Source organism: Limulus polyphemus, unplaced genomic scaffold (genome assembly GCF_000517525.1).
Source record: "Limulus polyphemus unplaced genomic scaffold, Limulus_polyphemus-2.1.2 Scaffold171, whole genome shotgun sequence".
NCBI classification, from domain to species: Eukaryota; Metazoa; Arthropoda; class Merostomata; order Xiphosura; family Limulidae; genus Limulus; species Limulus polyphemus.
In genome coordinates this window covers 737,636-762,852 of record NW_013665781.1, presented here as the reverse complement: position 1 = coordinate 762,852, position 25,217 = coordinate 737,636, and the positions used below count along the sequence as shown (strand labels likewise).

The window sequence follows — 25,217 nt, the reverse complement described above, 5'->3', positions numbered from 1 at the left end:
GAACCCTTACTGTGCTTATTCCACACGTAAGGTGTTGCCTGCAACACACAAAAATGTGATACCTACCACCCAGAAAGGTTTAATTAAATAAAAGAAGTGGATTGATACTGAAACCATTACTTTCCATCAAAAAAGTATAGACACAAATCTAAGAATCAAGTGTGATGTAGGGAGTGGGGCTCAAGTGATACTAGATATTTTGAGATAAGGAAAATTATATTTAAAATTTAAAACTAATATATATAGGAATTAGCAGAATTCCAGGCATTAATTATTCACAAGCTAAAATCTGGTGAAAGTAACATTACAACAAAGTAACCAGTATTGGTAATTTCATCATAACTTTTGATTTCAAGATATTGTTAACTACTATCAGATACTAACAATTTCACATAGTTTTGGTTACTAAACAGGTTGCCAAAAGTTTCCACAAAAAACATATTCTTTATTAAAACTTATTATGTAAGTCTTAACTTAGTGACTAGTTCCTGTATCCTATATAATGAATTATTGCCAATTCCTGGGGTAAAGAAAAATATTCTAAGATGTCCATACAAGATAAAGACAGCAAGAGCTATCCTACACCATAATCTCAAGATACACACATCACTGAATATTCAAAATAATAGATAAAAATGGAAAAAGCCTAATTCATACCAATCTGTACAATTATCTGTGTCACCCCTTAAGATGGTAAGGGAGTGGACGTAAACACAGGACCAAAGTGATACGTGCTTTTAGCTGTTGTCATATGTAACCTTTACCTAATTTATAGGATTAACACATGTTTATGACTATTTAAAATACAATCAATAATAATGTTATAATTACATGCAGAACACCTTCCAAAAATATACCTAAATAAAGGTATGTTAAATAGGGAGAAAAAAGTTAGATTATGCTACCCAGGGGTACAGGTGGAGGATATAACTGATAGATCAGGAGATATATTCAATGAGTTGGCAGAGATGCAGTTTCTGTTGTGCATGTAGGGGTTAATGATTTAGGGAAAGGTAGGTCAGAAAGGCTAATTAATAAGTACAAGGAGTTGATAAAGGCATTTAAAGAAAAAGGCCATAACTTAATTTTGTGAGGGATACTGCCCAGAGTTAACTGTAGGGATAAAGTTAAGTAGGTCACTAGGGCTAAAAGCTGGCTTAGGTTAGTATGTAAGGATGAGCAAATTGGCTGGTTGGACTTGTGAGATCAGTTCAATGGAAGAAGGGAGCTTTAGGGAATGGATGGTTTACGTTTAACCCGATTACTACCGGCTACTAACTTTCTGTGTAGCAAGTCTTGCTATATTTCATTCTAACAATAAAACTAGTGGATGAAATTGTTTGAAACTAAGTAAGAACTTTCATAAATACACGTAGTTTAAGAAACATAAGGCCTGTTACTTTTCATAAATTTAGTTTTTTTGCATTATGATATTTAATATCTTGGCAAATTACATTAGGAAATGGTATTTATAAAATATGATTACAATATTTATATTTGTTCCAGATTTGAACTTCATGCTTTTTATGTTTTAGTACATTATTTTAAAATCTCTTAAAAACTTTTTATCATCCATAAAAGGCAAATTTTGTCTATTTCTAATTTTCTAATAATCACATACTCTCCTTATTGTTTCAAGTAATATACAAGAACTGAAAATAATAATTCCAAGTAAACCTAAACAATAAACAAGTATTTTTTTATTTTTAACTAGGGTTTCATGTTCATATATGTACATAAAAAATGTTTTAATTTTGTTTCATAAATGTATTTTTATTTGAAGTTTATGTTTCATTGCAGCTGTACTTTTGTTTATTGTGCCAAAAAACTGTGAGGTTCGCAGCGTGAACTTTGTACATTTGCTGTAAACTATCATGCTTTTTGGCAGTCACTCTTGTTCAGTCCAGCACAGGTGCATTTGAATATTACTGTAGATATGATAGTAAGAAAGCTTTTCGGTACTTGAAATTGGTTAGGAATTGGATATGTAAGTCACTTGCTACTATTTTTTGTATGTACTTGAATAGTGGGCAGATACCAGAGGATTGGAAGTTAGCTAATGTCACTCTTCTTTTCAAGGGAGGTGATAAAAAGTGTCCAAGTAATTATAGGCCTATTAGTCTTACATCGGTAATGAGAAAAGTTTTGGAAAGTCTGATAAACGATGCTTTACAAAGTCATTTAATAAAGTTTAGAGTTTCATTGGACAGTCAACATGGTTTCACGAAGGGAAAATCTTGCCTTACAAATCTTTTAACATTCTTTGAAAAGGTTACTGCTTATGTAGATGAGGGTAATGATGTAGATTTGGTGTATATTAATTTTCAGAAAGCATTTGACAAGGTGCCTCATAAAAAGCTTGTAAAAAATTATCTTTATAAGTGTGGGGGGATAAGTTATCAAATTGGATAGAAGAAAATAGATGGTTGTTACAAATGGAGTTCAGTCAAACTGGATTAATGTTACAAGTGGGGTACCTCAGGGCTCAGTCTTAGGACCTTTCCTCTTTGATTTACACCAATGACATAGATGAAGGAATAGTCAATAAATTACTTAAATTTGCTGATGATATTAAGATCTTGGGTGTTGTTTCCTGTGAAGAAGACGTTGCTGATTTATAAAAGGATTTAGATCATTTAGTGAGTTGGGCAAATAAATGGCAAATGGCTTTTAATTATAATAAATGTAAGATAATGCATTTGGGTTATCATAATTGGAATTATAAGTATAATTTGGATGGGAATAACCTTAACAGTGTCATGAATAAAAAGGGATCTTGGTGTAATAATTGATCAGTATCTAAAGCCATCCAAGCAGTGTGCTTGTGCTAATGGTAGAATAAATAGGATTTTAGGTTGTATCTACAGAAATATTAAAGAGGTTATAATTTCGTTGTATAGGTCACTGGTTAGGCCATATTTGGAGTCTCAGGAAGGACATTGAATTGTTGGAAAGGGTTCAGAGGAGGGTTACTTGAATGATGCCTGGGATGTAGGGGTTGTCATACAAGGAGAGGTTGAAATCTCTCAAATTGTTTTCTCTTGAAAAAAGAAGAGTAAGAAGGGATCTGATTGAGGTGTTTAAGATTGTAAAGGGAATTGACAGTGTCCATGCATCATCTTTTTTCATATTTAACAGAGAATAGTAGGACTAAGGGACACAAATATAAATTTTGGCAAGGTAGGACCCAACTTCAGCTAAGGCAGTTTTATTTTTTTAACAGGGTAGTTGGCCTTTGGAATGGGTTGCCTTCAGATGTTGTGTAGGCAGTAATTTTAAGTGAGCTTATGAGAAAGCTTGATTAGTATATGAATGGTAAGGTCTGGCTTCAAGATTTTTTGAAACTAGTTTTAGTTTAGTTTAGAGGATAGGACAGCCTAAATGGGCCAATACATCCCATGTTGTCCCAAAACGTTATTTTGTGTTCTTGTTTCATAATGACAGTACAGCATTCTGTCCTGCAATCATAACTGATTACCCAAGTGATAGATGCTGTGTACATCAGTTTTGTGATGGGCATCCACTATTTTGCTGCACAGCAAATAATGTTTGAGCTTGGTCCAAGTCCTTCAGACTAAGGATAATGTGGTGAAATATCTGCTTTTTAAACAACTTTGCAAACAACTGGCTGTCGAAGTCAAATCCTTGATCCATGTAAGATTCCAAGTCCTGATTGGTCATCTGCAATGTCTACTCAAAGGTAGAATTGTCACTTCTTTTGCACGGTTATTAGTCACTGCTGCTGAAATGGCCATAATTGTCAAATGGTTTCCAAGATATAAACAATGAACAAATGGACATTATCTCGCAGGTTGACAAGAAATTCCATTGAGGATTTTGTGCTGTTGAGCTGGGCTGTGTTGTACAACAATGTAGTACTCTTGCAGAGGTGTATCCAACATCCAATCATACCTATAAGATGTTTGAAGTTCAAAAGCTATTCCAGTGATTTATGTTCCAATCAAATAGTGGCAGTATTGTCTTTGATAAATACTAAAACTTCAAGCAGTTCTTTCTTTCTTTATTATACAGTATCGGTATTCAGCATACAACTCACACACAAATCAAGCACTTCATGTTATTCTGTACGAAAAATAAATTCTATTATCACTGGCATCTGTATGCACAATGAATGGACAATCACCATGAGGATAAGCCATAACTGGTGCTTTCTCCAAAGCACACTGAAAGAGTTTACATATCTTCACATTCCAATATCCATACAATAGGCACATCAACTTTAGCCAGTACAGACACTGGTAAAGCTATTTTGGAGAAAGTGGCCACAAACTGCTACTGTCACATAAATAAGTTCTTTGGTTGGTAAAGTAGCACCCAACATTACAAGGACTTATTTAGTATCATAAAATCTACAAGTTATATAGACATATCCAGAAATCAAGTCCACAAGTTGTTTCATCACTAAGATACTACTATAAGGCCACATTCAGGAGTGTAAAATCAACAAATACTTTAGTCACTAAAATATACTCAACACTATAAGGACACATAGAGAAAAGTCCATTCTATGAGTTCTTCACTGGCTAAAATATCAATCATTTATTTCAGTCAGTGTAAATGAAAATATTTACAAAACAACTATGAAAAACAAACAAACACATTTTACACTAATTTCTATTTCAAATAAAGTCTCATAAAGATTCTTCTTACTTTGTTTTTGTGAGCATTGATGGAAGCATAGCGAACAGTTCCTCTAAATCCTGCTGCAGATCGGGGAGGTCGTACTTCACCAGATGCTGTTACATACTGCCGAGCAAGACCAAAGTCTAGCATGTACACTTTACGACAGTTGTGAGGTTGCCGTCCCATGGAGAAATTGGACTGATAAAGAAATAAAAGCTATGGTTTCTTGCTTTTATTTAAATGTATATTACTATGATTTATTTTAGTGAATCTGCATAAAAATTAAATAAATTCTCAATTTTTCTTATTAATTAATAATAATTTTTGTTTTGTGTCACAATAGGTTCTCTATAGCCACAGGATTGTTAGCTCTAAAATATTACTTTTTAGTACTTTAGTACCGTGTTGAGGATTTACACAAGTTTCCAACAGTGCTCATTCTGTAATCATAAAACCTCTGTAAATTAATATTCAAGCTGAAATGAGTTTTAACTCTTCTTGTAGTACTCCCAAGTCTGGCTATCTTTATCAGCAAGAGAACTTTTGTAAGAAAAAAAAATGAAAGACCTAAAGAATCTGAATATTTAAATATATCACAATTAAAAAAACTGGCATAATTCTCTCTAAAAACATGTAGATATACTAGCAGGGAAAATGTTAAAACTTGTGAAAAGTAACATATTGTTTCATATGCTACCTTTTAGAAAGAAACATATTTCATTTTTATAAGTAAACGGTAACTTGATTTTTTCCCTTGTCACCAACAACTACACTTTATAGTCAAAGTAAGCTTCCTAGATGTTAGTTTTCCTTTTTTTTTACTTCCTAAGAATTGTGAGAACTAATAGTTTGAATGTTAAAATTTAGTTTTTGATTTATTATTCATGCCATATCATGTCTTCTTTAAATGTTGTTTTGCTCAGCTGTTTAGTGTAATAAACATAATCCAAATAGTTTAAAAACTATAATATTAATCAAACACTATATATAAACAATAGTACACATGTGTATGACAAAAGTAACATACTGAAGTTGAAGTTTTTTTCTCACCATTAACAGCTTCCTTACGTAAAAATGTATTTCAGATGATAAATTCCATAAAACGTATACATAATAGTTCAGTTCGTGCCATTGCCAAAAAGACTTGGCACATTCCCCAGACTTTGAACAAAACTCTTGCTCCTTCACATGATAATGTATACTTTGCCAGTTTATGATGCAACCAGCATTAGACTAAAGCCCTGCACCAGTAAATACATTTTCAAATCAGGAAAATGTCAACTTAAGAAATGATACTCATTATTTCACAAACTGGAATTCTAGAATTCCACATTGATAAGATGGTTGGTGGACAGGTGTATATAAAAAATTAAAAAGGATGAGCTCCCTTCTGAGAATAAAGTGAAAATAAAGGAAAAACACAGTGTGTCACCCACTAGGGGGGGGGGGGGGCAAATAGGAGTATCACTCAGCGGGAGACTGTACTCTTACTACAATACAAGTGGTAGCACAGAAATCTACAGTTAAAAGATGCATTATGCTAAGGCATGGCAAAGGTGTGCAGAATGTAAAAGCTTACTTACTGGCTTATAAATCTCAGGGGTTCAACAGAATATACCTGTGTAGGGTGTATAGGACCATAAATCAAGCTGTACAGTACATGAGAAATACTTAAGTAAGCAACGGTAAGTATGAACCACCCTACACCTGTATCCCAAGGAGAACAAAAGACCCATCCAGATGGTCACATCCACTATAAATGGTCTAGTTCTTAGTGTAGGAGTGGCCTGTACCTCATTTCCAGTTAGACACTCCTGCCCTACTTCTGACTAAGGGGTGTATCCACTCAGTCTCATACTAGTGGGATTACACCAAACTGAAAGGAATCTCTTTATATCAACCTCTCCAACTGCTTGGTATTGGGGAAGCAAGGGTTCTCCCACTCCACTAGAAGAAAACATGAGGAAGGATATTGTGTAGGGTGAACATGGGAGAGATGCACGGACTGAACAGGAATTATTTATCATATACATAAGGTTCTACACCACACACTGAGAGACTGTGCAATAGGTTACTGCAAATAGAGACAGCAGGAGCTGCCCAGGTATTTGGGATGGGGTAAACCACTACAAATAGGGACAGAAGGAGCTGCCCAGGTATTGTGGATGTGATGAATCACAACAAATAGGGACAGCAGGAGCTGCCCAGGTCTTGAGGATGGGGTGAACCACAACTGTTTTTTTTTTTGGAAGAGGCAGTATGGCTTGAAGAATGAAATACAGTAACTACCAACACAGTTTCCAGAAAGCCTGATCTCACACGTGTGCGATAAGCAGAAACAGATTGGCTTAACGCTTTCTGTTATTTCCTACTCAATGCTGATTTTGGGAGAAAGAAGAATTCCTTATAATATAACACCATGGGTTCCACTGTCTCCAATATATATATATATATATATTATTATTTATTATTATTTATCCTTTGTTTTGGTGAAGTTATCAGAAAAAAAAATATACAACTCACCTCTTTAGAGCTTCTGAGAAGATTGGAGAATAGCGACTGGGGGCAGACACAACCCAGAGTTGAAGAAACTGCAATGTGATGTAAGGAAAATAACCAAAAAGTGTTGAGGGGTTCTCATCTCTGCTTACAATATTTCATCCAGATGACATCAACAGATAGTGGCAAGAAAAACCAAGAGATAAGCTAGAAGGGAGGTGACAAAAAAGTCATCTCCCATACAGGAATAGAGAGATTGGAAGAGTAGTTTAACTCGTATGGTCAAGGTAAAAAGAGTTACAGGATATCAAGGTGAAAAAAAAAAGATGTTGACTGGTTTGAAATTGGAACAAGCAAGATAACAGTGAACTACCTGAACAGTATAAATGAGATCAGGGTCTGAATAATTGTACAGAGAAGAAAGGGAAGGAAGCACAATTGGAGAAAACCTCTGATCACCCTTCTAAGAAGCTAAGTCTTGATGAGGAAGGAGCAGTCTGGGAATAAAATCAACTTGTGCCTGTGGTAAAAACTGCAGGAGGCTTCCAAGACAAAAATATCAGTGATGATTCCTACAAGCAAACATGAAAAGGAAGTAGATTTAAAAAATGATGATAAAGAGAAGAGGTAGCCAAAGGTTTAAAAGAAGTACATGTAAGAGCCCTTACAACTAAACAGAGGTTCCAGTCTGAAAGAGAAACTAGGTGAGAAGGACCACTGAATAAACAGGCTCAAAAGAAGTCTAGTAGTGTAGAAGGAAAAGAGAATAGCCAGGGAAAAGATGGAAAGTCATCAACAAGTCCACACTATAACTGGGCAACCACAGAAATGAACAAATTGCCCTCAAAAGCCAGGTAAAAATGGTGAGATAAGGAAGAGTCAGACAACTTTGAGGAAGGTAGTGTTGAATCAACCAACACTGATAACCATCCACTTACACTGATAAATTGCAAAGGTAGATGGCCTACAAGAGCAAGTTAAAACACAAGCTATTCTGTGAGAAAAAGTTGCCTATCTTGCAAGGTACCAGCCAAAAGTCACATGTGAAGATGAAACCATGGAACATCACATGGAAAGTTAATGTCTATGACTGAGGTAAAACTGATCTTACTTTGCAAGGAGTGCTGTGAAGAAGTCTAAGAGGAGGATAGGCATACAGAAAGAATATACACCAAGCTAGACTTACATTAAATACTGCAAAGACCATGGAGCCTGGGGACAGAAAAAAATAAAAATGGAAGCCTGGTGTAGAGGGGAGTCACAAATGCATTGATAAAATGACTCCCAAAGTGGGAATAAATCCAGAAAAACATAAGATATAAAACCCATTATGTTAAAAGGATTCAGTTCAGATGAAATAACAAATCTCCACTAAATTCAAAACTCCTAGAACATGGAAGGCCAACAGCCAGATGTTATTGTCATAAACCTAAAAGTGGAGCTCAAGAACAAGAAAGCAGGGGATCAAGAATGAGTACCTCCCTGTTGGTTGATGTATAAGAAATTACAATGGAGTTGTTGAAATATATCAAAACAGCTGAAACAAAAGATTTTGGCTGGTCCATTGAATTCCACACATTTCAAGGGTGTTGATATAGAAAGACCACTTTGCAGTAGACCAAACAAGGAAAATGGTGACGGTATCCAGAACCATACCCCACCCAGGTAGAAAAGCATTTGTGAACAGGTGCAAGTCCAGGAAGGATGGAGAAAGATTGAATCAAGCGGAAACCTTCAAGCCATCACAACGGCAAGAGGAAATAAGATAGAGGTAGAGTAATTAAAGAGAGTGGATCAGAGGGTATATTCCACCGAGCTGTCAGACCCCACTGGAGGGGACACAAAAGAATACATCCAGAGGTAGAAAGGACAAAAGATAAGAAAGACTTCCCAAAAGAAACAGAACCTCGTATATAGAAACAAAAGGAGACATCAGAGCTTTAGAAACCAGAAGCTCAATACCTCAGAAATGTAGAGGAGGAAGTTGGGCCAACTCAGCAAATGAATTTATAAAAACTTCCTAATGAATCTGATATGGAATGGGAGATAATACTGACTTACAAGCCTAGCCAGCTATCTCAAATGAGCAGACTATCTAAAGACAAGAGAAGACTCAATAGATGCCTCCCATTACACAGTAGGAGATGCCAAATACCCATACGTAGTGGAAACGCAGTTCCAATGAGCCATGAGTTTCTTGCAGTCTGAGTTCACAGGTGAGCAAAATGTAAAAGTCAAACTAATTAAGGACTGAAGCTGATCCACTGAGCCTTATGAAAGCTGGCTTTTTAAGAGAGGAAGATATCAGGAAAAAGCCACAGGATGAAGAACTCACCCCCCAAAAAAAACTACTGCACAAAGGAAAGATATCAAATGGTGTTACCTAAGATAAACATGAGAGAGTCTAGCTCTAGAAAACAAGGCCTCCTGATACAGTTTCTGAATTACAATTAGCACCCATGTGATATCAGTGGTATAGTCAAGTACATATGCAGGTAAATATCATTTACCTACTTATAATTTATATGATATAGCATTATTCACTTCTTAAAAAAGGGGCAACCTAAATTCATACAATGCTACCTTCCTCAGCCTGGAGCATCAAACAGGCAAATTTACCCACTTTATTATTTGCCACCACACCACTATCACATAGTTAATATTTATGGTAATTTCAATGATGTAAGAAAAAACAGCTCATAACATATATGCTCATATTTCAAAGTTCACAACTTTATTACTTTCACCAATACCATACTTTGTCTTTAATTTTTATAGCAAACATCTAACAAAATGCATTATTTGTAACATAGTAGGTCCTTGTAAATTTAAAAGTGAACACTGGTAAATAAATCAAAGGAGACACAACATGCTTAAGTAAACCCAGCTATAGTCTTTTTGTTTAACAGTACATGTTAATTTACCATTACAAGAACTAATAGCTTAATTGCTGGAACAGGTCTTCTACCTTATCTTCTTCTGTCTTTCGTTTATTAATATTTGTGTGTGACTTCTGCCCTATATTTTAATATAAAACAATTTCCTTGTGGTCAATAGTTAATCCCAAACACATGCTTACATAACAGAAGAGTATAAATTTTAAAATTAAACTATGTACTATGAACCTCTGCCTAAATAATTTCTTTTACATAATATATTTCACTCTTTTCACTCTTTATATAGTTTCCATATTCTTCACAATATAAAAGTATAGATTGTTGTTCGATACAGTAATCAATAACTTTCATTTCAAAAGTTCCATCACATATGCTGTCCTACTTAAGTCTATACTCTTCCATATTTTAGTCATTTGAGAAACTGCTGAGTAACTATTGGAATTTGATAATCGATTTATCATAGGGATCATTAATTGATTATATTCAACCCATCAATTATTTTCACACAAAAGTTGGATAGTTGGAATAATCAAACATAGCTGTAATCAGAAACACTAATTTCAATTATATGATTATTTTTGGGAGTCATGACAACAGTTGATAAAGCTGACAAACCTTGAATTAATTGAACCTGATAATGAGAAATCATAATGGCAATATTTTAATTACTTGGATAGTTGCAATAACCTAACACAGTAATAATCAGAAACACTAATTCCAATTAGTTGATTAGTTTTGTGACGTTAATCAATTTAATCATAATTTTTATTGATTATTTTAAGTGACAGTAGTTAACTGTTCACTTCTACTAATTGGATTAGTAAAAGTCAAACTCCTGATGCTAAAAACAACCAGTTCAATGGTATAGGATCTCAGTGAATGATTTTTAAACACTTATAAACAAACATTACTTCTAAATTATATCCTTCATTTATGCTAGAACCTCTCATTACTAAAGAGGAAAAAAGGGAAATGCAAAGTATGAATAAAAACAAAACAGAGAATATACATATACATTTACCCAAAATAGCAGAGTTACATTTAAAATCCATATTAAATACAATATAAAATATCAGTTAAGAGCTTTTTGGTTAAAACTCCCAACTTAGGTTTTTCCTATCTTTCTTGTAGCTTTTTAGAAATATGTGCAATATAGAAAAAATTTGAGAAGAATAATTAAAAGTGCAAGAGCTCAATAGAAAAACAAGTAACTTTCAGTATCTCACAGGTTTAACATCTCGGTGGAGAAATCCAACTTCATGAATGCTTTCAATGGCTTTCAGTATTTGCAACCCCAACCGTAGAGTTGTGCTGAGACTAAAGGCGCTACGAGGTTGGCTACGACGTAATTCAGCAAGATTCTTCCCTTGTAATTGCATCACAACATAGTTGAAACGATCATTGCGTCCACATCCACTAAATCTACAGACATGCTCCTTTCCTGTAAATATTTATGGATCAGATTTAACATATGCTACATTTATTTGTGTGTGTACTGTGTTTCAAACTTGATAGAGACTATGTTAATAAGAAGAGTTGGTCTAAAATCTACACTGGAGAAGACCAGAGGGATCAAATCAGCAAGCTTTTATTTAGTATTATCCTGTATTGGGATGATCAAATGAAATGGGTTTTGTTTGTTATTAAGCAAAAAGCTACACAATGGGTTCTGTGCTGTCTTCACCATAAATATTAAAACCCAATTTTTGGCATTATGAGCCCTTAGACTTACCACTCAGCCTCTGGAGGACCAAATGGAATGGAAGAACCAGGATAGATATATGATATGCATACATATTTATAGTATACATGTAGTATGAACTAAGTAAAAAGTTAGATGACAAAATCCATGTTATAACAGGAGTGTTGTGTATGCATTATTGGTATACTGAATACCTATTGAAGAATCACTAAATTGATTTTCCATCTGCCTAATACTAACTGAAGATAAATTATAACAAATAAACCTTTTCATTTTGAATTCCATTACTGTATACATCTTGAAGATAAAGTATACCATAAATATTATCTGAACTACAAAAATAATTAATAAATGAACAAATATGTAATACTGGATTAAGTAAGCACAATAAATCTGGTAAGTTAATTATTTCAGAAAAAGTGTTCCTTATAAATAAATTATAGAACATGAATGAATAATATAATATAATAATTAAGTTATACTTTTTTTGTGTAAAGAAAACATTCCTGAGGTCCAAAAATCAATACTAATCTGACAAACCTTGAAGTTTCTTCAAAACAGCCACTTCCATTTTGAGTACTTGTTTAGCTTGCTTAGCTGACTCCAGTTTGATGGCAACCAACTCTTTCGTTACAAGGTCCAATCCCTCATATATCTCACCAAATCCACCTCCTCCAATCTTCTTTACCTTCAAATAATATTTAAGGCTTAAAAGACCTTTTAAAATTCCAGCAAGTTTTTATAAAAAAAAAAGGGAATTTGTAAAATTATATCATAATTTTCATCACAGTTAGCAAATCAAAAACTCAACTATTAAGCATGCAAGACTTTATGGTAGAAAACATATTTCAAGTTTAGAGTTCTCAAATCATATCTAAATTTACATGTAACTCATAAAGTACAATACACACATATATGCAACTCTTTGTGGGTTAATGAAAAAAAAACATATTTCATTTAATTTCTATAATGTTAGAACTGTTGTTGAGTTCTTGTCATTCTGTCAACAACTATATGATATTTGGTTCTGAATGTCCCTGACACAATACATCATCTTATCCAAAGTTATTCAGTCTCCATCATCCATGTGACTTATTGCACCAGAACCAAGTAAACTGCATAAGCTCTATTTCACTGTCAAAAGACAGACTTGTTTGTTGCAGTCAGAATATCATAACATATCTCTCCTGGATGTGGAGAGGTGGTTGGAATGTATTTCAGAAGTAACTGCCTGCTTGAAATGTATTTTAATTCTAAAAGTGTTAAACTTAAACCAGGTAGATTTACCTCTGAAATACTGTAAACCAGAATGCCCACATTGAGATGGAGCAAGGAAGAAAAAGTGTCATAATGAAAGACAACTGGTCCACCACATGCTGAGCTTTAAGAGAGGAAAGGTAATTTACACAGACTTACAACAATACTGAGTCTAAGCAGAATCCAGAATCAAAGTGAAAAGCATTGGACTGTATTTGTCATGAACAATTGAGTAGAAAGGACCAGGATATAGAAACTGGACCAAAAATGAAGACAACAGAAGGGAAAATATTCTTCTCAGCACAGTACATCTTTACCCTACACACCCTTTAGTTAAGATGAAAAGGGGATTGGGTGATATGGATCTATCTGGGTAGCCATGTACATACTCTTAAAACTAAATCTTATATTTCAAAGACAGATATAAATCCATAAAACTCATATTTTGTTTACAGACCACAAAATGCATAAGCCTTTGAAAAAAATTTGTAAATTTCAAATTTGCAATTTTTAATTAATTTGTTGTTGATGAAAAAGCTATTGCATTTAAAGTTAATGAACTATCATACTTTATAAATCCTAGGCTTCAGTAGTATAATGTTTGGCAGTTTATGCTTTCATAGCTTTCAATCTTTTATTAATAAATATAAAAACTGACATCAGCATTTTAGTGAATATACAATAAGATTAAGCAGAGGTCATAATAATGCAAAATTGTATTTGTATTCAAAAATTGTCACTTTTTTTAAGTCCTGGGATCTCTTGAAAAAGTTTTGAACACTAGTAAATTCCCTCAGAGACAACAGTTCTTTCAATAAGTGCTGATTTGTGTCTGATTTTACACTAACACACTTATAGAAAAAGCAGCAATGCACCACAATTTTCAACAAATTAAACTCAAGCAATAAGGTCAATGCTGATCAAACTTTGAGGAATTTTGCCAAATACTTGCTGTAGACTACACTGATGTTTACCAGAATTTTTAGTGCTTATTTCAATTACTGCAGTTGTGCCAGTTACCATTGTTCCTTGTGGATCTATTTTTTCTGCCCAAAGCTATCTCAACTCTCACTTCACAGAAGATCATGCAAACAACTAATGGGCCTAATCAACTAAACTTCAACTGTGTCTGGGCCATTAAAATTTATTCAAACAAAAAGGACCACCAGAAGTTCAATTAAGCTTCCAAGTCCTGAACTGAATATAATTTAAATAATTAAAGTATATGAATGCTTTTTTTATATATCTTTTTTCTGAAAATATTTAATCACTATGTATGCATGATCATTTAGCATGTACACAGTTTTAGATACTCATGCATTAAAGATGCACATTTTTCAAAACTTTAATGCAACCTCTGTTAAAAAATCCTTGGCAATTCAATAATGCAGTATAAATGGTTTAATGGACAGATGGATAGATAGTATGAGACTATCGAGGTGAAGTAAAAAAAAACAGCTCCAGGCTTTATGGAAAGTTAAAACACATATAAAAGATACCTATAATTTTCCAATCAAACACTGAAAACTGTGTACTTCTGTTCTAAGATCACAACACTCAACAAAAGGATTAACACACTTAATTCCATAAAACTTTTTATATACATGTACATGCTGAAGGAACTAATTATGAAAAACATTCTATAAATTACTAATGAAAAATGTGTCACACTCATTTAATGCAATTTGTTTGTAGGGTAGTGTGTAGGAATTTCAAATGTATCCAAATTTACTCATAACATTTCTATCTGTTAATCCTTAAATAAATGATAGAAGTATACTAACTGCTCAATATTTTCGTAATCTTTTCACTTACTAGTGTAACCACTAATAAAAAATAAAAAACAAACTATTAAGGAAAACAAACCTTCAGTTCTTAATCCTCAACTTACCAACTTGTGTTTTTTTATTGTTCATCATCTTTGGGAACCACATATTGCATCTTACTGAGTAATTACATAAATATTTCAGCCTATTACAACATTTATTGCACAGAGTTGAAAAAAAAAGGGTTCAATAAAATCACTTTATTTGTATGTTAATACACTGGGGGACCCAAGCAGCAATTGGTATTATTGATTGAAGTATTAACATTATTTTACATTAAATGGTTTTGTGTGACTCATATATTGCTAAGGATTCATAAAGGATTTGGGTGCATAAATAGTCTAGAAAAATGGAATCATACAAACTCTACCAGTAATTTTAGGGCTAAGGAACTTATTTATAATTATCTGCACATTGTTATTGCTACTTTGATTAAGGATATACCCCAAAAACATAGAAATATCTTTCTAAAGAAAGTGTGCACTAATGAAATTTAAAATGTTTAATCCACACATTCAAGAACATAGTTTTAGATAGCTTTAAATGAAGAGCTAGAAAATCTTTGAACTGACCACTTTCCATCTTTCTTTAACTACATGTCCAGGTTGCAGTAAGTCTTCACTTGTCATAGTGATTTGAATATCAAGGTTCTCAAGATTATGTTTTTCACCATTGCAGGAACTGCAGTACTGTTGTTCAGTTTAGCTGTGTATAAAGATACTGACTATTACAACAGTGTTAAAACTATCTTGATAAGTACATATAATGAAATTATACGAAAGGATAGTAATGTATAATTCCACTTTATTTCATATAAAGTTGTTAAACTTTATCAATTTGCATGAAGGAATATTCTTAAAAATTGTTTTAGTTCTATATCGCAATAAGTATCTTAATCAGAATTCATTGTAAGGCACTACACTTTTTGTACCAATTTTTTCTGGAAATCTTTCTGCAACACAATATGCTCATAAGTACTACAACATACAGTTGAAATAAAATTTGTTTTCAGTTAAAGCTCCATCTAAGAGTTTGCTAAAACCAGAATTTAACTTTTTCATTAGAACAAATTAAAATTAATTATATCCATAATAACAACAATATTGTTAGGAACTAAGAGGTGCTTGTGGTAGTTCACCAATTTTCTCACCTATTTTCCTATTATAGAGCGGTGTTTTTAAATGTAATAACATTCTTTAACAGTATCAAGGAAGTAATGCTATTAGACTGGTGCGGTATATTCATAAAAAATACTGATAAAACTCAGTTTTTATTTGATTTGCTTGATCTAGACAGTATTCTTGTTGTTGTTTTTTATCTGTATCTTTACCATGACAAAAATCATTAACAATTAGGTTAAATTACTTTCAATTCCTTTTTAATGTAGCACATACATAAAAATGGAAACGTAGCTCACCTTTTCACATGAGTTATCAATAATTTTCAAATAGTGAAAAACCTACAAAGATACATATGTCCAAATCCAATATCATAGTGACAATTCAATTTTTGTCAACGTTATGTAACTTATATTGATATATTTTACTTGTCTGGATATTTGAATCTCTTGCTAAATTCAAATGTTATGCCCAATTTTTATCTTCTATGACATGAGTTTAATGGCAAGTTGATAGAATGATACTAAAAGCAACAGTGACGCATTAACCATCAAAACATGTTGACACTTATCAAGACTCCTGCCAAAGCTCTTTAAATTCTATTCTAAAATTATCTTCCTATGTATTTTGTAACAAAAAAAGAGATTTTTCTTCACTACATATGTCTTGTCTTTGTTTTCCTTTGACTATAATTGTTTCAATTTCAATAGTAATAAGCCAGAGGCATAAAATATCTCAGAGGAAATGTCTTTTTTTAAATAACAAAAGCAATGAAATTCTTGAAAGTCTCAGTGACTAACTACAGCAAAATAAATAAAAAATTGGCAAGGACAACAGCAGCAAAGTCCAAATAATTTTTTAAACACAAACATAATACATGTACACAAAAACTTGTCTAATTTAATACTTTACAAGATCAAGATGCTAGTACATAATAAATAATGCATATAAGTCACACTTTTTTAATATGTACATAGTTAAATGCTATCACTGCTAGAGTTTATTTATTAAAATTTAGAATGAAAACAAAACTAAAATTTTTAATAAATGTTAGAAAAAACATTTTCAAATGCTTGGGAGGACTTTGCTAGACATAGAGCCATTAATTTCTTTTCTTGCAATAACTACAATTTAAACCAAAATTTATTAACAAAGACAATCTGTCATTCAATTGTAGAACACAAGGAGAAAGTTACAAAAAAAAAAGAAAATCACTCAAAATACTAGCTTCCTGAGATGCCTTCTTATATTTTAGACAAAGTCTGAACCAAAAAACATATCGCAATCAGGTTAGGTAAGGGCACACTGCAATGATTAATATTGCATCAAACAAACTAATCTGAAGAGTATAATTATTCATACAAAATCATGAAGAGAAAACAAAAATTGTATTTACAGGTGACCACAGCTTGAATGGATGATGTTCTCTTTACAGGAAAGACTACTTATGATCAAACATTATTTTTACTTGTAGTATGATAGTGAATATTGGAAATTTATTATTTGGAATTTAAAATTTGCTAACACAGTTCTTAGAATATCTACTTTATGGCATTAATGTAGGCTTTATATTTGAGCAAGTTCCTTAAAATATTCTGATACATCACTATGTCAACCAACAAGTGATCATTCTACCCCAAGAGATCACATGAACTGAGTGAATGGTGCATTGTCTGCTTGGGACTTGAGTCATACAAGCTCATTAGACAGATTATTGAATTAGAAATCCTAGTATGAAACAAGAGTCTAAAGTTCAAGCATGAGTTGGGACATATTTTGTAAAAATCATGATCTATTACATCAAATTGTGTTGTAGAGGCACCTAAAGTGATATTTTCTAAAAAATTTAAGAATTTTTTCTATTTCTATGCTTGGTTATATAGAGAAAGTTTGTAATTAATAAATATTAGAAATATTTAAATTTATCATCCCTGTGCAATAAAAAACACATAATAAATACTTTCATAACAAGGAACTATTACTATAATATCATAATTTTTTTTTACTAAATTGCAAGTATAGGCCACTCTCTCTTTCTCTGCCAGCAAAGTGTAACTAAATGGATATAACTTAAGCATAATAACATTATCTTGCACTTTTATTATTTTTTTCTAAACTCTACTATAACTGATCAGTAAAATTTTCCAATTAAGTACATGTGTGCAACAGACTAGAGTGGAAATAATTCTGCTTGTTAACTGACAATCTTCATTTCATATTTTCAATAATGTTAGAGTTAAAACTTTTTTCTCCCCTTGTAATTAAACTAAAAAGTGTACTATTTGGAAAAAAAACTATTTGTTTACTCTGAACTAAACAGATCCAGATGGTAGCCTCTCTGTATATAATTCAAAGGCAGAGGTGAGTGACTTACACTGCCAATGTGATTATTGTTTTTAGACTGAAGGGCCATAACCTATATCTTATCTTGACATGCATTTTTTTTAGAATCTTCTAAGCCAGTCTGTTATTAGATATTTTTAACTTTCACAAATAAGAGAGAACCAAAAATAGTTATTTTTTCCTCTTAGCCATACACATTGCTATTGTTAGCTTGAACCTTCAGCACAGGCATACAAACATTTATGTTTGGGTGGAATTTTTGTATTTACAATTCTTGAAATACTTTTGTTTACAAATATAAATTCACTTGTACTTTTTAATAAGTTCACAATTCTACCATCATAATGTAATGTTCATGAATGGAAAATCAATTGAAAATATAGTTTCTATAAGTATAATTAACTTGTGTTCATTGTTGTCATGTACTAAATAAAGATGTTTTTCCTTAAAATTATAACAAGTATTTTTCCCATTTCACTATAATTAACTTTATCCAAGATTTTTAAACCAAATATCAACTATTTGACAATAAGATATTAATTTATACATTTTACATGTATTTACTATTTTCTTCACAATATTTTATGGCAAAAAGTTTACAAGTAAATGAATATTTGTTGTTTTCACATATATTAAATTATGCATATGGTTATTAAGGTAAAAAAATTAAAATAGCAAAATTAACATATTATTCAAAAGTAACAATGTTCTTGAAGATAGTATCTGGAGAAGATAATTCAAACTATGATAAAGAAATGTCTACTTTTGTCTCTTGAGCATCACTAAAGTAAAAACATACACTGCAAATGCGTGTATTGTTTCTATAACTGATTCAATTAATCATACAAAAGCAAAAGTTAAAATAGCATATTAACAAACATAAACAATAAAACATCAAGAAAAGGAAGAAATTTATGAATACATATTACATTAATTATTTACACTTTTCGATAGATAACTTAAGACAACCCATATAGTAACACTTTTTTAACTCTTTCAATACGGGGTCAGTCAATGTGATGACCTCGTAACCATTTTGTACTTGTTATAGTTTTCATAACTTTTAAATTAGTAAGCAAATGTTAATGAAATTTGGCAGTTTGTCAGTAAACATTACAATGCTTTCATACACAAATATCTAATTTTTATATTAAGTTGTAAGGTTGTCATGCTTTATTTTCACATCATTTTAAGATTAAAAATACTTTTGTGCATAAGAAAATTTTGAAATTTCATATGTGAAATCTTTATAATGTCCAGATAGCTATCAAATTTTCTTAAGAAAAAACTTTATATTTTATCTGTTATTCTCAGTAATTAATCTCTGTATGGGTTCAGTAGATTTTAATGATCTTGCAACCACCATAAAAATTTAGTAAATAAACATAAATTATGCCTATTTCATTCTAGAATGAACACAAATTATAACACAAAAACATAAATGTTTAGACGAAATAGCTTAAATCTCATAACATTATACATTTATATATATTTATTGTATTGTCCTTTCACTCGTGCCTGGCTAACAATACAGTAGTTACAATGATGCAGCTCACATGCACTCATGTTACTGTATCAAATAACATAAAACTGACCTTTGATCTGTACAAAGTAACTTGTCTTGGCTGTGTTTTAGTCGACCCGTATTTTGTAAAAGACAGTCACATTTCAATTATTATACATTATATGTGTATATAGATTATTGCTATTTTAAAATAAGTTATTTAAACATATTTTTCCTAAAACTTTAGAACAGTAAATAAAGAAGTAAAGCAAACAATTATCTCTTTTAGTTACAACCTTTATACTCAGTTGCTGCTTGACATAGGTTGCTAAGCCTTTAAAAATTTTGTACATGGAGGATATGAAACAAAATATTTTTTGTTTTATATATACATTTGAATAACTACAAAATCATAAATTACTACATCAATAACATAGAATTCAATTATAATTTATCAAGCTTAGTAACTAAATGTATTTTAGTCTAAACAATATGAAATTTCAAGTAGACTAAAGACACAACCTAGCTCATTGAAGTCATGGTTCAAAAGAAAGAAATGGCACTAGCCACGTTAGAAAGGCTGAGAAAACCAGGAGGACGTTCTGAGCTTCCAATTGGTTATTCATGTCATATATAGAAGTAAGTGAATATAAGGGAACATTTCCAAAAATGGAAAGAGGTGGGTGGAATGCCACTGTGTTTGATTTATTAGATGAGCAATATCTTAACAAACAGAAAAGATAACACCTTCTTATTTTATATTCTAGCTTGTCAATATCTGTAATTTGAGTTTCTAATTTGTACAAAACTGTAGACTTTGTATTTTGACTTCACAAACATCTAATTTGAACCAGTGCTGCATTCAACATACCACGTGACACATAAAAATCAATGTTTATCTGTGTTTTTTTTTATATTTACTTTTAAATTAAGAAATTGAGTTATGTATAGCTTTAAAATTTGAATTCTAATCTACAGTTTGATACCAAAGTTACTGACATAAATTTATGAAATAGTAGTTCCATAAAATTTTGAATGCGAGTCAACAACGAGATGACATGGCCTTTCACCTGACCTGTCTCGAAAGGGTTAAGTAGATCACTTAAGACAACCCGTATAGTAACACTTTTTAAGTAAACAACTTAACACAACCTGTATAGTAACACTTTTTAAGTAAACAACTTAACACAACCTGTATAGTAACACTTTTTAAGTAAACAACTTAACACAACCTGTATAGTAACACTTTTTAAGTAAACAACTTAACACAACCTGTATAGTAACACTTTTTAAGTAGATAACTTAAGACAACCCATATAGTAACACTATTTAAAGTAGATAACTTAAGACGACCCATACAGTAACATGGATAACAAATCTTCTATGGTTTAAGTAAACAGTTATTCCTGAAATTGAAAACATTTTCAAAATTTCCTATAAAATGTATAATTTGATAAATAGTTTTTGCAGCTGGACAAGTTTTTAATATTTTTATGGAAGTTTAATTTATTACAGAATCACTTTATTAAAATAATAATAAATTTCATGTTTTAACTTCAGCTTTACTCTAATTTTAAGATCAATTACAAGGATGGTGATTGATTTTTTCTCCCATTAACTTGAAGGTTCATCAGTTATTTGGTTGCTTTATGTATAAATGTTTACTATTATGCAAAATTAATTACTGCTAAATTTGTGAACGTTCCTGATAATGCATGGTTTATGAAACTGTTTTATCTCAAGAAAGTTAATTACATAAGTACATCAAATTGGTTGAATATCTAGTAGCATATCATCGGATCAATGAGAACTTATACATTGCACTATCTGTTTTATGTAACCCAAACCCATGTTAATCAAAACACCATTTCACAAATATCCTCATATACACCTTTTCATGATGAAACATAGGGTAAAACAAAAACCTTTAAATGTACATGTGTAAAACTACATTACTTCTCTAATCAGGTCAAGGTCATCTAATACTCATGCATAATTAGACCTGGGAGTATTGGCAAAATGCCCTATGAAGGCTTTCCAGTAATTAAAACATTCATGTTAACAAGCTAAAAGAATAAATATTAAAATAATATAATACCAAATAGAATATAAAATGCATGGGATGCAAAACAGAAGCTTTTACTAACACCTCCAATATACTTTACGTCTCTGGTAGAATTATTACTAATGTGATAAACATTTCTTGACAATGTCCAAGCACTTTCTAGCTTACTAACTCAAATGCTCCAAAGAATACTGTCAAGAATCTATGCAACTCACCAGAAAAACACTATTAACTGTGAATACATCCAATTCGGAAATCCATAAAAGTTACAAAGCAATTAATGTTCAAGATAATTCTACATTAATGTCAAGAACAACTACATGTCTAGATCTTTAAATGGGATTATAAAGGTGGAGGTAAATCCATTTCTTATAATTTTTTAAATACAATTTTCTAACTTGAAAATTTTTAAGTTTAAAGCTGTAACCAGTATTCTTCCATATATCTAGGTGTTTCATAAAGAACTTATTTATTGGTTTGTTGTTAAACAGAAAGCTACACAATGGACTATTTGTGCTACATCCTCCACAGGTATCAAAACCTGGTTTTTAGCATTATTAGCCTTCAGGACTTACTGCTGAGTCACTAGGGGACCTATATAATGTAAAATAATTTATTGTGTTCAAAAAATAAATACCCCTGTCAATAGTGCTTTTCTGTATACCTTTGTTGCTTTACAGTAACAGCAAAATAGTTTAAGTTGTAATGAACCTATAAAGGCTATTGCTAAAACAATAAAATATATCTATCTAGAAAGATACAAATTCTATGAACGTAATTACAAAATATAGAAATCATGAAATGGCTAGGATTTTAAACGTGCCATTTGCTTAACTGTGGAATTTGCTGTTCACACAAGGCAAATACTTACGTTGAACAGTAGCATTTTACTAATTATCAGAATAACTAAGATTCTGATAGATAAACTATTTATTCTATTGAAATAGTTTGTATTATTCTATTACACACACATGTGGATTAAACAATTACTAACATCAAATTATAAATTTTGTTGTACATATTAGTTTAATGCATTTTATTGTTTCAATAATGTCTCAAAATTAAGAAGTGTTTCTGATCAATACATATATATAGCATATAGGAGACATAAGTCTTTAACAATTTTTATACACATGGATCACTCAAATTAGTAAGTGCTAACAGACCTAATACCTTTTTACTTTTTTAATTCTTAGTAGTCTGTTACATTTTTCTGACTTACCTAATGTATATTTCTCCCAAACCTTTTCTGATATTGAAAAATATAACCTATCATCACTTTTGAAGCTCTGAAGCCCATAGAAATTATATGATTGATTATAATTAAATATTAGATAAACTACAACAGTCTTATGCTGCAATCTGTTTAAATCTAAATACTGTTGATATCTGATAAATAATTTAACATAAAAATACATTATTACTGTAACATAACACCTTTGAAATGGAGAAAAATTACACTTTTTAAATGCAAGAATGTTGACATTTTATTGCATAATTTTATAATGGAGATGAAGTATTTCATCATTCAAATTATTATACAAAATTTGTAATTTTCTGAGTGTACACTTATATAACAGTGACTAACACAATATAAATAATCTATGAGCATGAGATTTTTAACTGACTCTCCACTGATAACAATAATCTTACTTCATATTATAAGACAGTGTGTGCATGTGTTATAAATATTGACAACTTTGTAAAACACTTGTCAAAACATTTAGTTTTTCAAAAATACTAAGAGGAAAGAATGAATAAACATACTCCTTGAATTTGTTTAGGTTAATTTTCAATTTCCTCACTTTAATCAACCAAGGAACCATTATCAACTGTTCTGTTTTTTCTTGCTGGTAAATACTGCATGTAAAATCTAAAAGACAAAATCCAAATGCACTGTCAAGCTGTCATTGTGTCAATAAATAAAAAAGGAAAATAAAAAAATGAGTAAGAGACTAGCTTTAAAGCTATAAAAACTTTTTTATTTTTTTTTTCACTGGGACAAACCAACAGAGTATGGAGTGCCTGATACTGATACTTTGAAAATCATGTTTATGAAATCTGAGATATATTACATGTTGTTTAGATTAGTAAAATAATAAAATAGCAGTGGCCAGTGACAATCCTGACCCTAAATTATTTTACAACAAAAAAGAAAGCCAGTTATTGATGAATTCATACTACCCTTGTCCTTACAAATAATACCTATATTATATCATTTTAACATTTTTTTCTTCTTTTACATAAACTTCATAACTTAAATGTCTTAATATGATTTACCATTTTAATACTTAACTTGTAAGAATATCGTAATCCAATGACAAAACTTTCACTTCTATGTTTTGGAGTAAAATTAATTTGTACACTTTCCTTCATGTAAATAATATGTATATATAAATATAATATTTTCATCACATTAAATTTTATTGGTCAATTTACTAAGTTATCATACACAATACTATAAGTATAACACTACAATATAGGCCTATATTAGGTTACACTAGTCTACAGTACTTTAGTCTTTTGCACATTTTCAAGATACATTACATTGCACTCGGGTCGTAGCTCGGCATATGCAAAATCGCTCATCCACCAAGTTAGTTTTGATACTAAAAAATTTTGGTTTGTCACTTTATTATGAAATATAAAGCAATTTAAACTATAGCAAAGTATTGAATACAGGGGATCACTTTGAATTACAAAAACTCACCCAAAACAAGTTCGGCAGACATCTATTTTCGTGGTATTTCGGCGACTTACTAATCCATCTCAATTTTCCGCATAAGTCTACCCACAATCCTGCGGAACGACCAAGTAGTGTAATGATTTTAAACGCCATCTAGTGAAAGTTTGTATAACTATTTCACACTTCGTTCCAGGAACGTTTACTGATGCCAAAACGAAAATTTAATCTGCATTAACGTTTGCTCATCGTCTGAAATCTACTCACCCACATTTAGAGAAAAATAAAAATTCGGTTTTCTTCAAAGTTTTTCTAAAAATGTTTAAAAAATAGCGTATTAAATTCATTATATATATAATATATATGTTTTGCTTGATTTGAATTATAAATCACTTTTGTTTTTATTCAGAAGTATTCGGCAGATCGCATACAATATACTCGTAGATAAGTTTATCAAGGGGTTACCTCGTGAGATGATGAGATATCACTTAGGTGTGAGAGATCTTCTCACCCTAACGGAGACAGTTACCACAGTGACAAGGTTCAAAATCGTAACTTCGAATAAATCGCAGGGGAGGAGCAAACCTGCATTGGCTGTACTTCGGACAGAGCACCTCACGAAATGTGGGCATTACGCGGAGCTCGGGCCTTGACAAAGGCAAACCAGCAGCCAAACAAT

General features: G+C 31.5%; 1 protein-coding gene across 2 annotated transcripts in view; it reads right to left on the bottom strand.

Moving 5' to 3' along the window:
• Positions 1 to 24,658, bottom strand: part of LOC106477994 (rho-associated protein kinase 1-like) — a 51,959-nt gene extending 27,301 nt beyond the window's left edge. The window contains exons 1-6 of one of the 2 annotated variants that reach the window (XM_022381522.1): positions 24,566 to 24,614; positions 23,623 to 23,728; positions 15,398 to 15,530; positions 12,283 to 12,430; positions 11,267 to 11,481; positions 4,672 to 4,842 (exon numbers count right to left, since the gene is read on the bottom strand). In XM_022381522.1, coding sequence (XP_022237230.1) covers positions 4,672 to 4,842; positions 11,267 to 11,481; positions 12,283 to 12,430; positions 15,398 to 15,454 — 591 coding nt within the window. In that variant the 5' untranslated portion in view covers positions 15,455 to 15,530; positions 23,623 to 23,728; positions 24,566 to 24,614. Of the gene's footprint in view, positions 1 to 4,671; positions 4,843 to 11,266; positions 11,482 to 12,282; positions 12,431 to 15,397; positions 15,531 to 23,622; positions 23,729 to 24,565 lie in introns of both variants that reach the window. The other variant, XM_013938500.2, reaches the window with a different exon arrangement.
• Between the last annotated feature and the right edge of the window lie 559 nt (positions 24,659 to 25,217).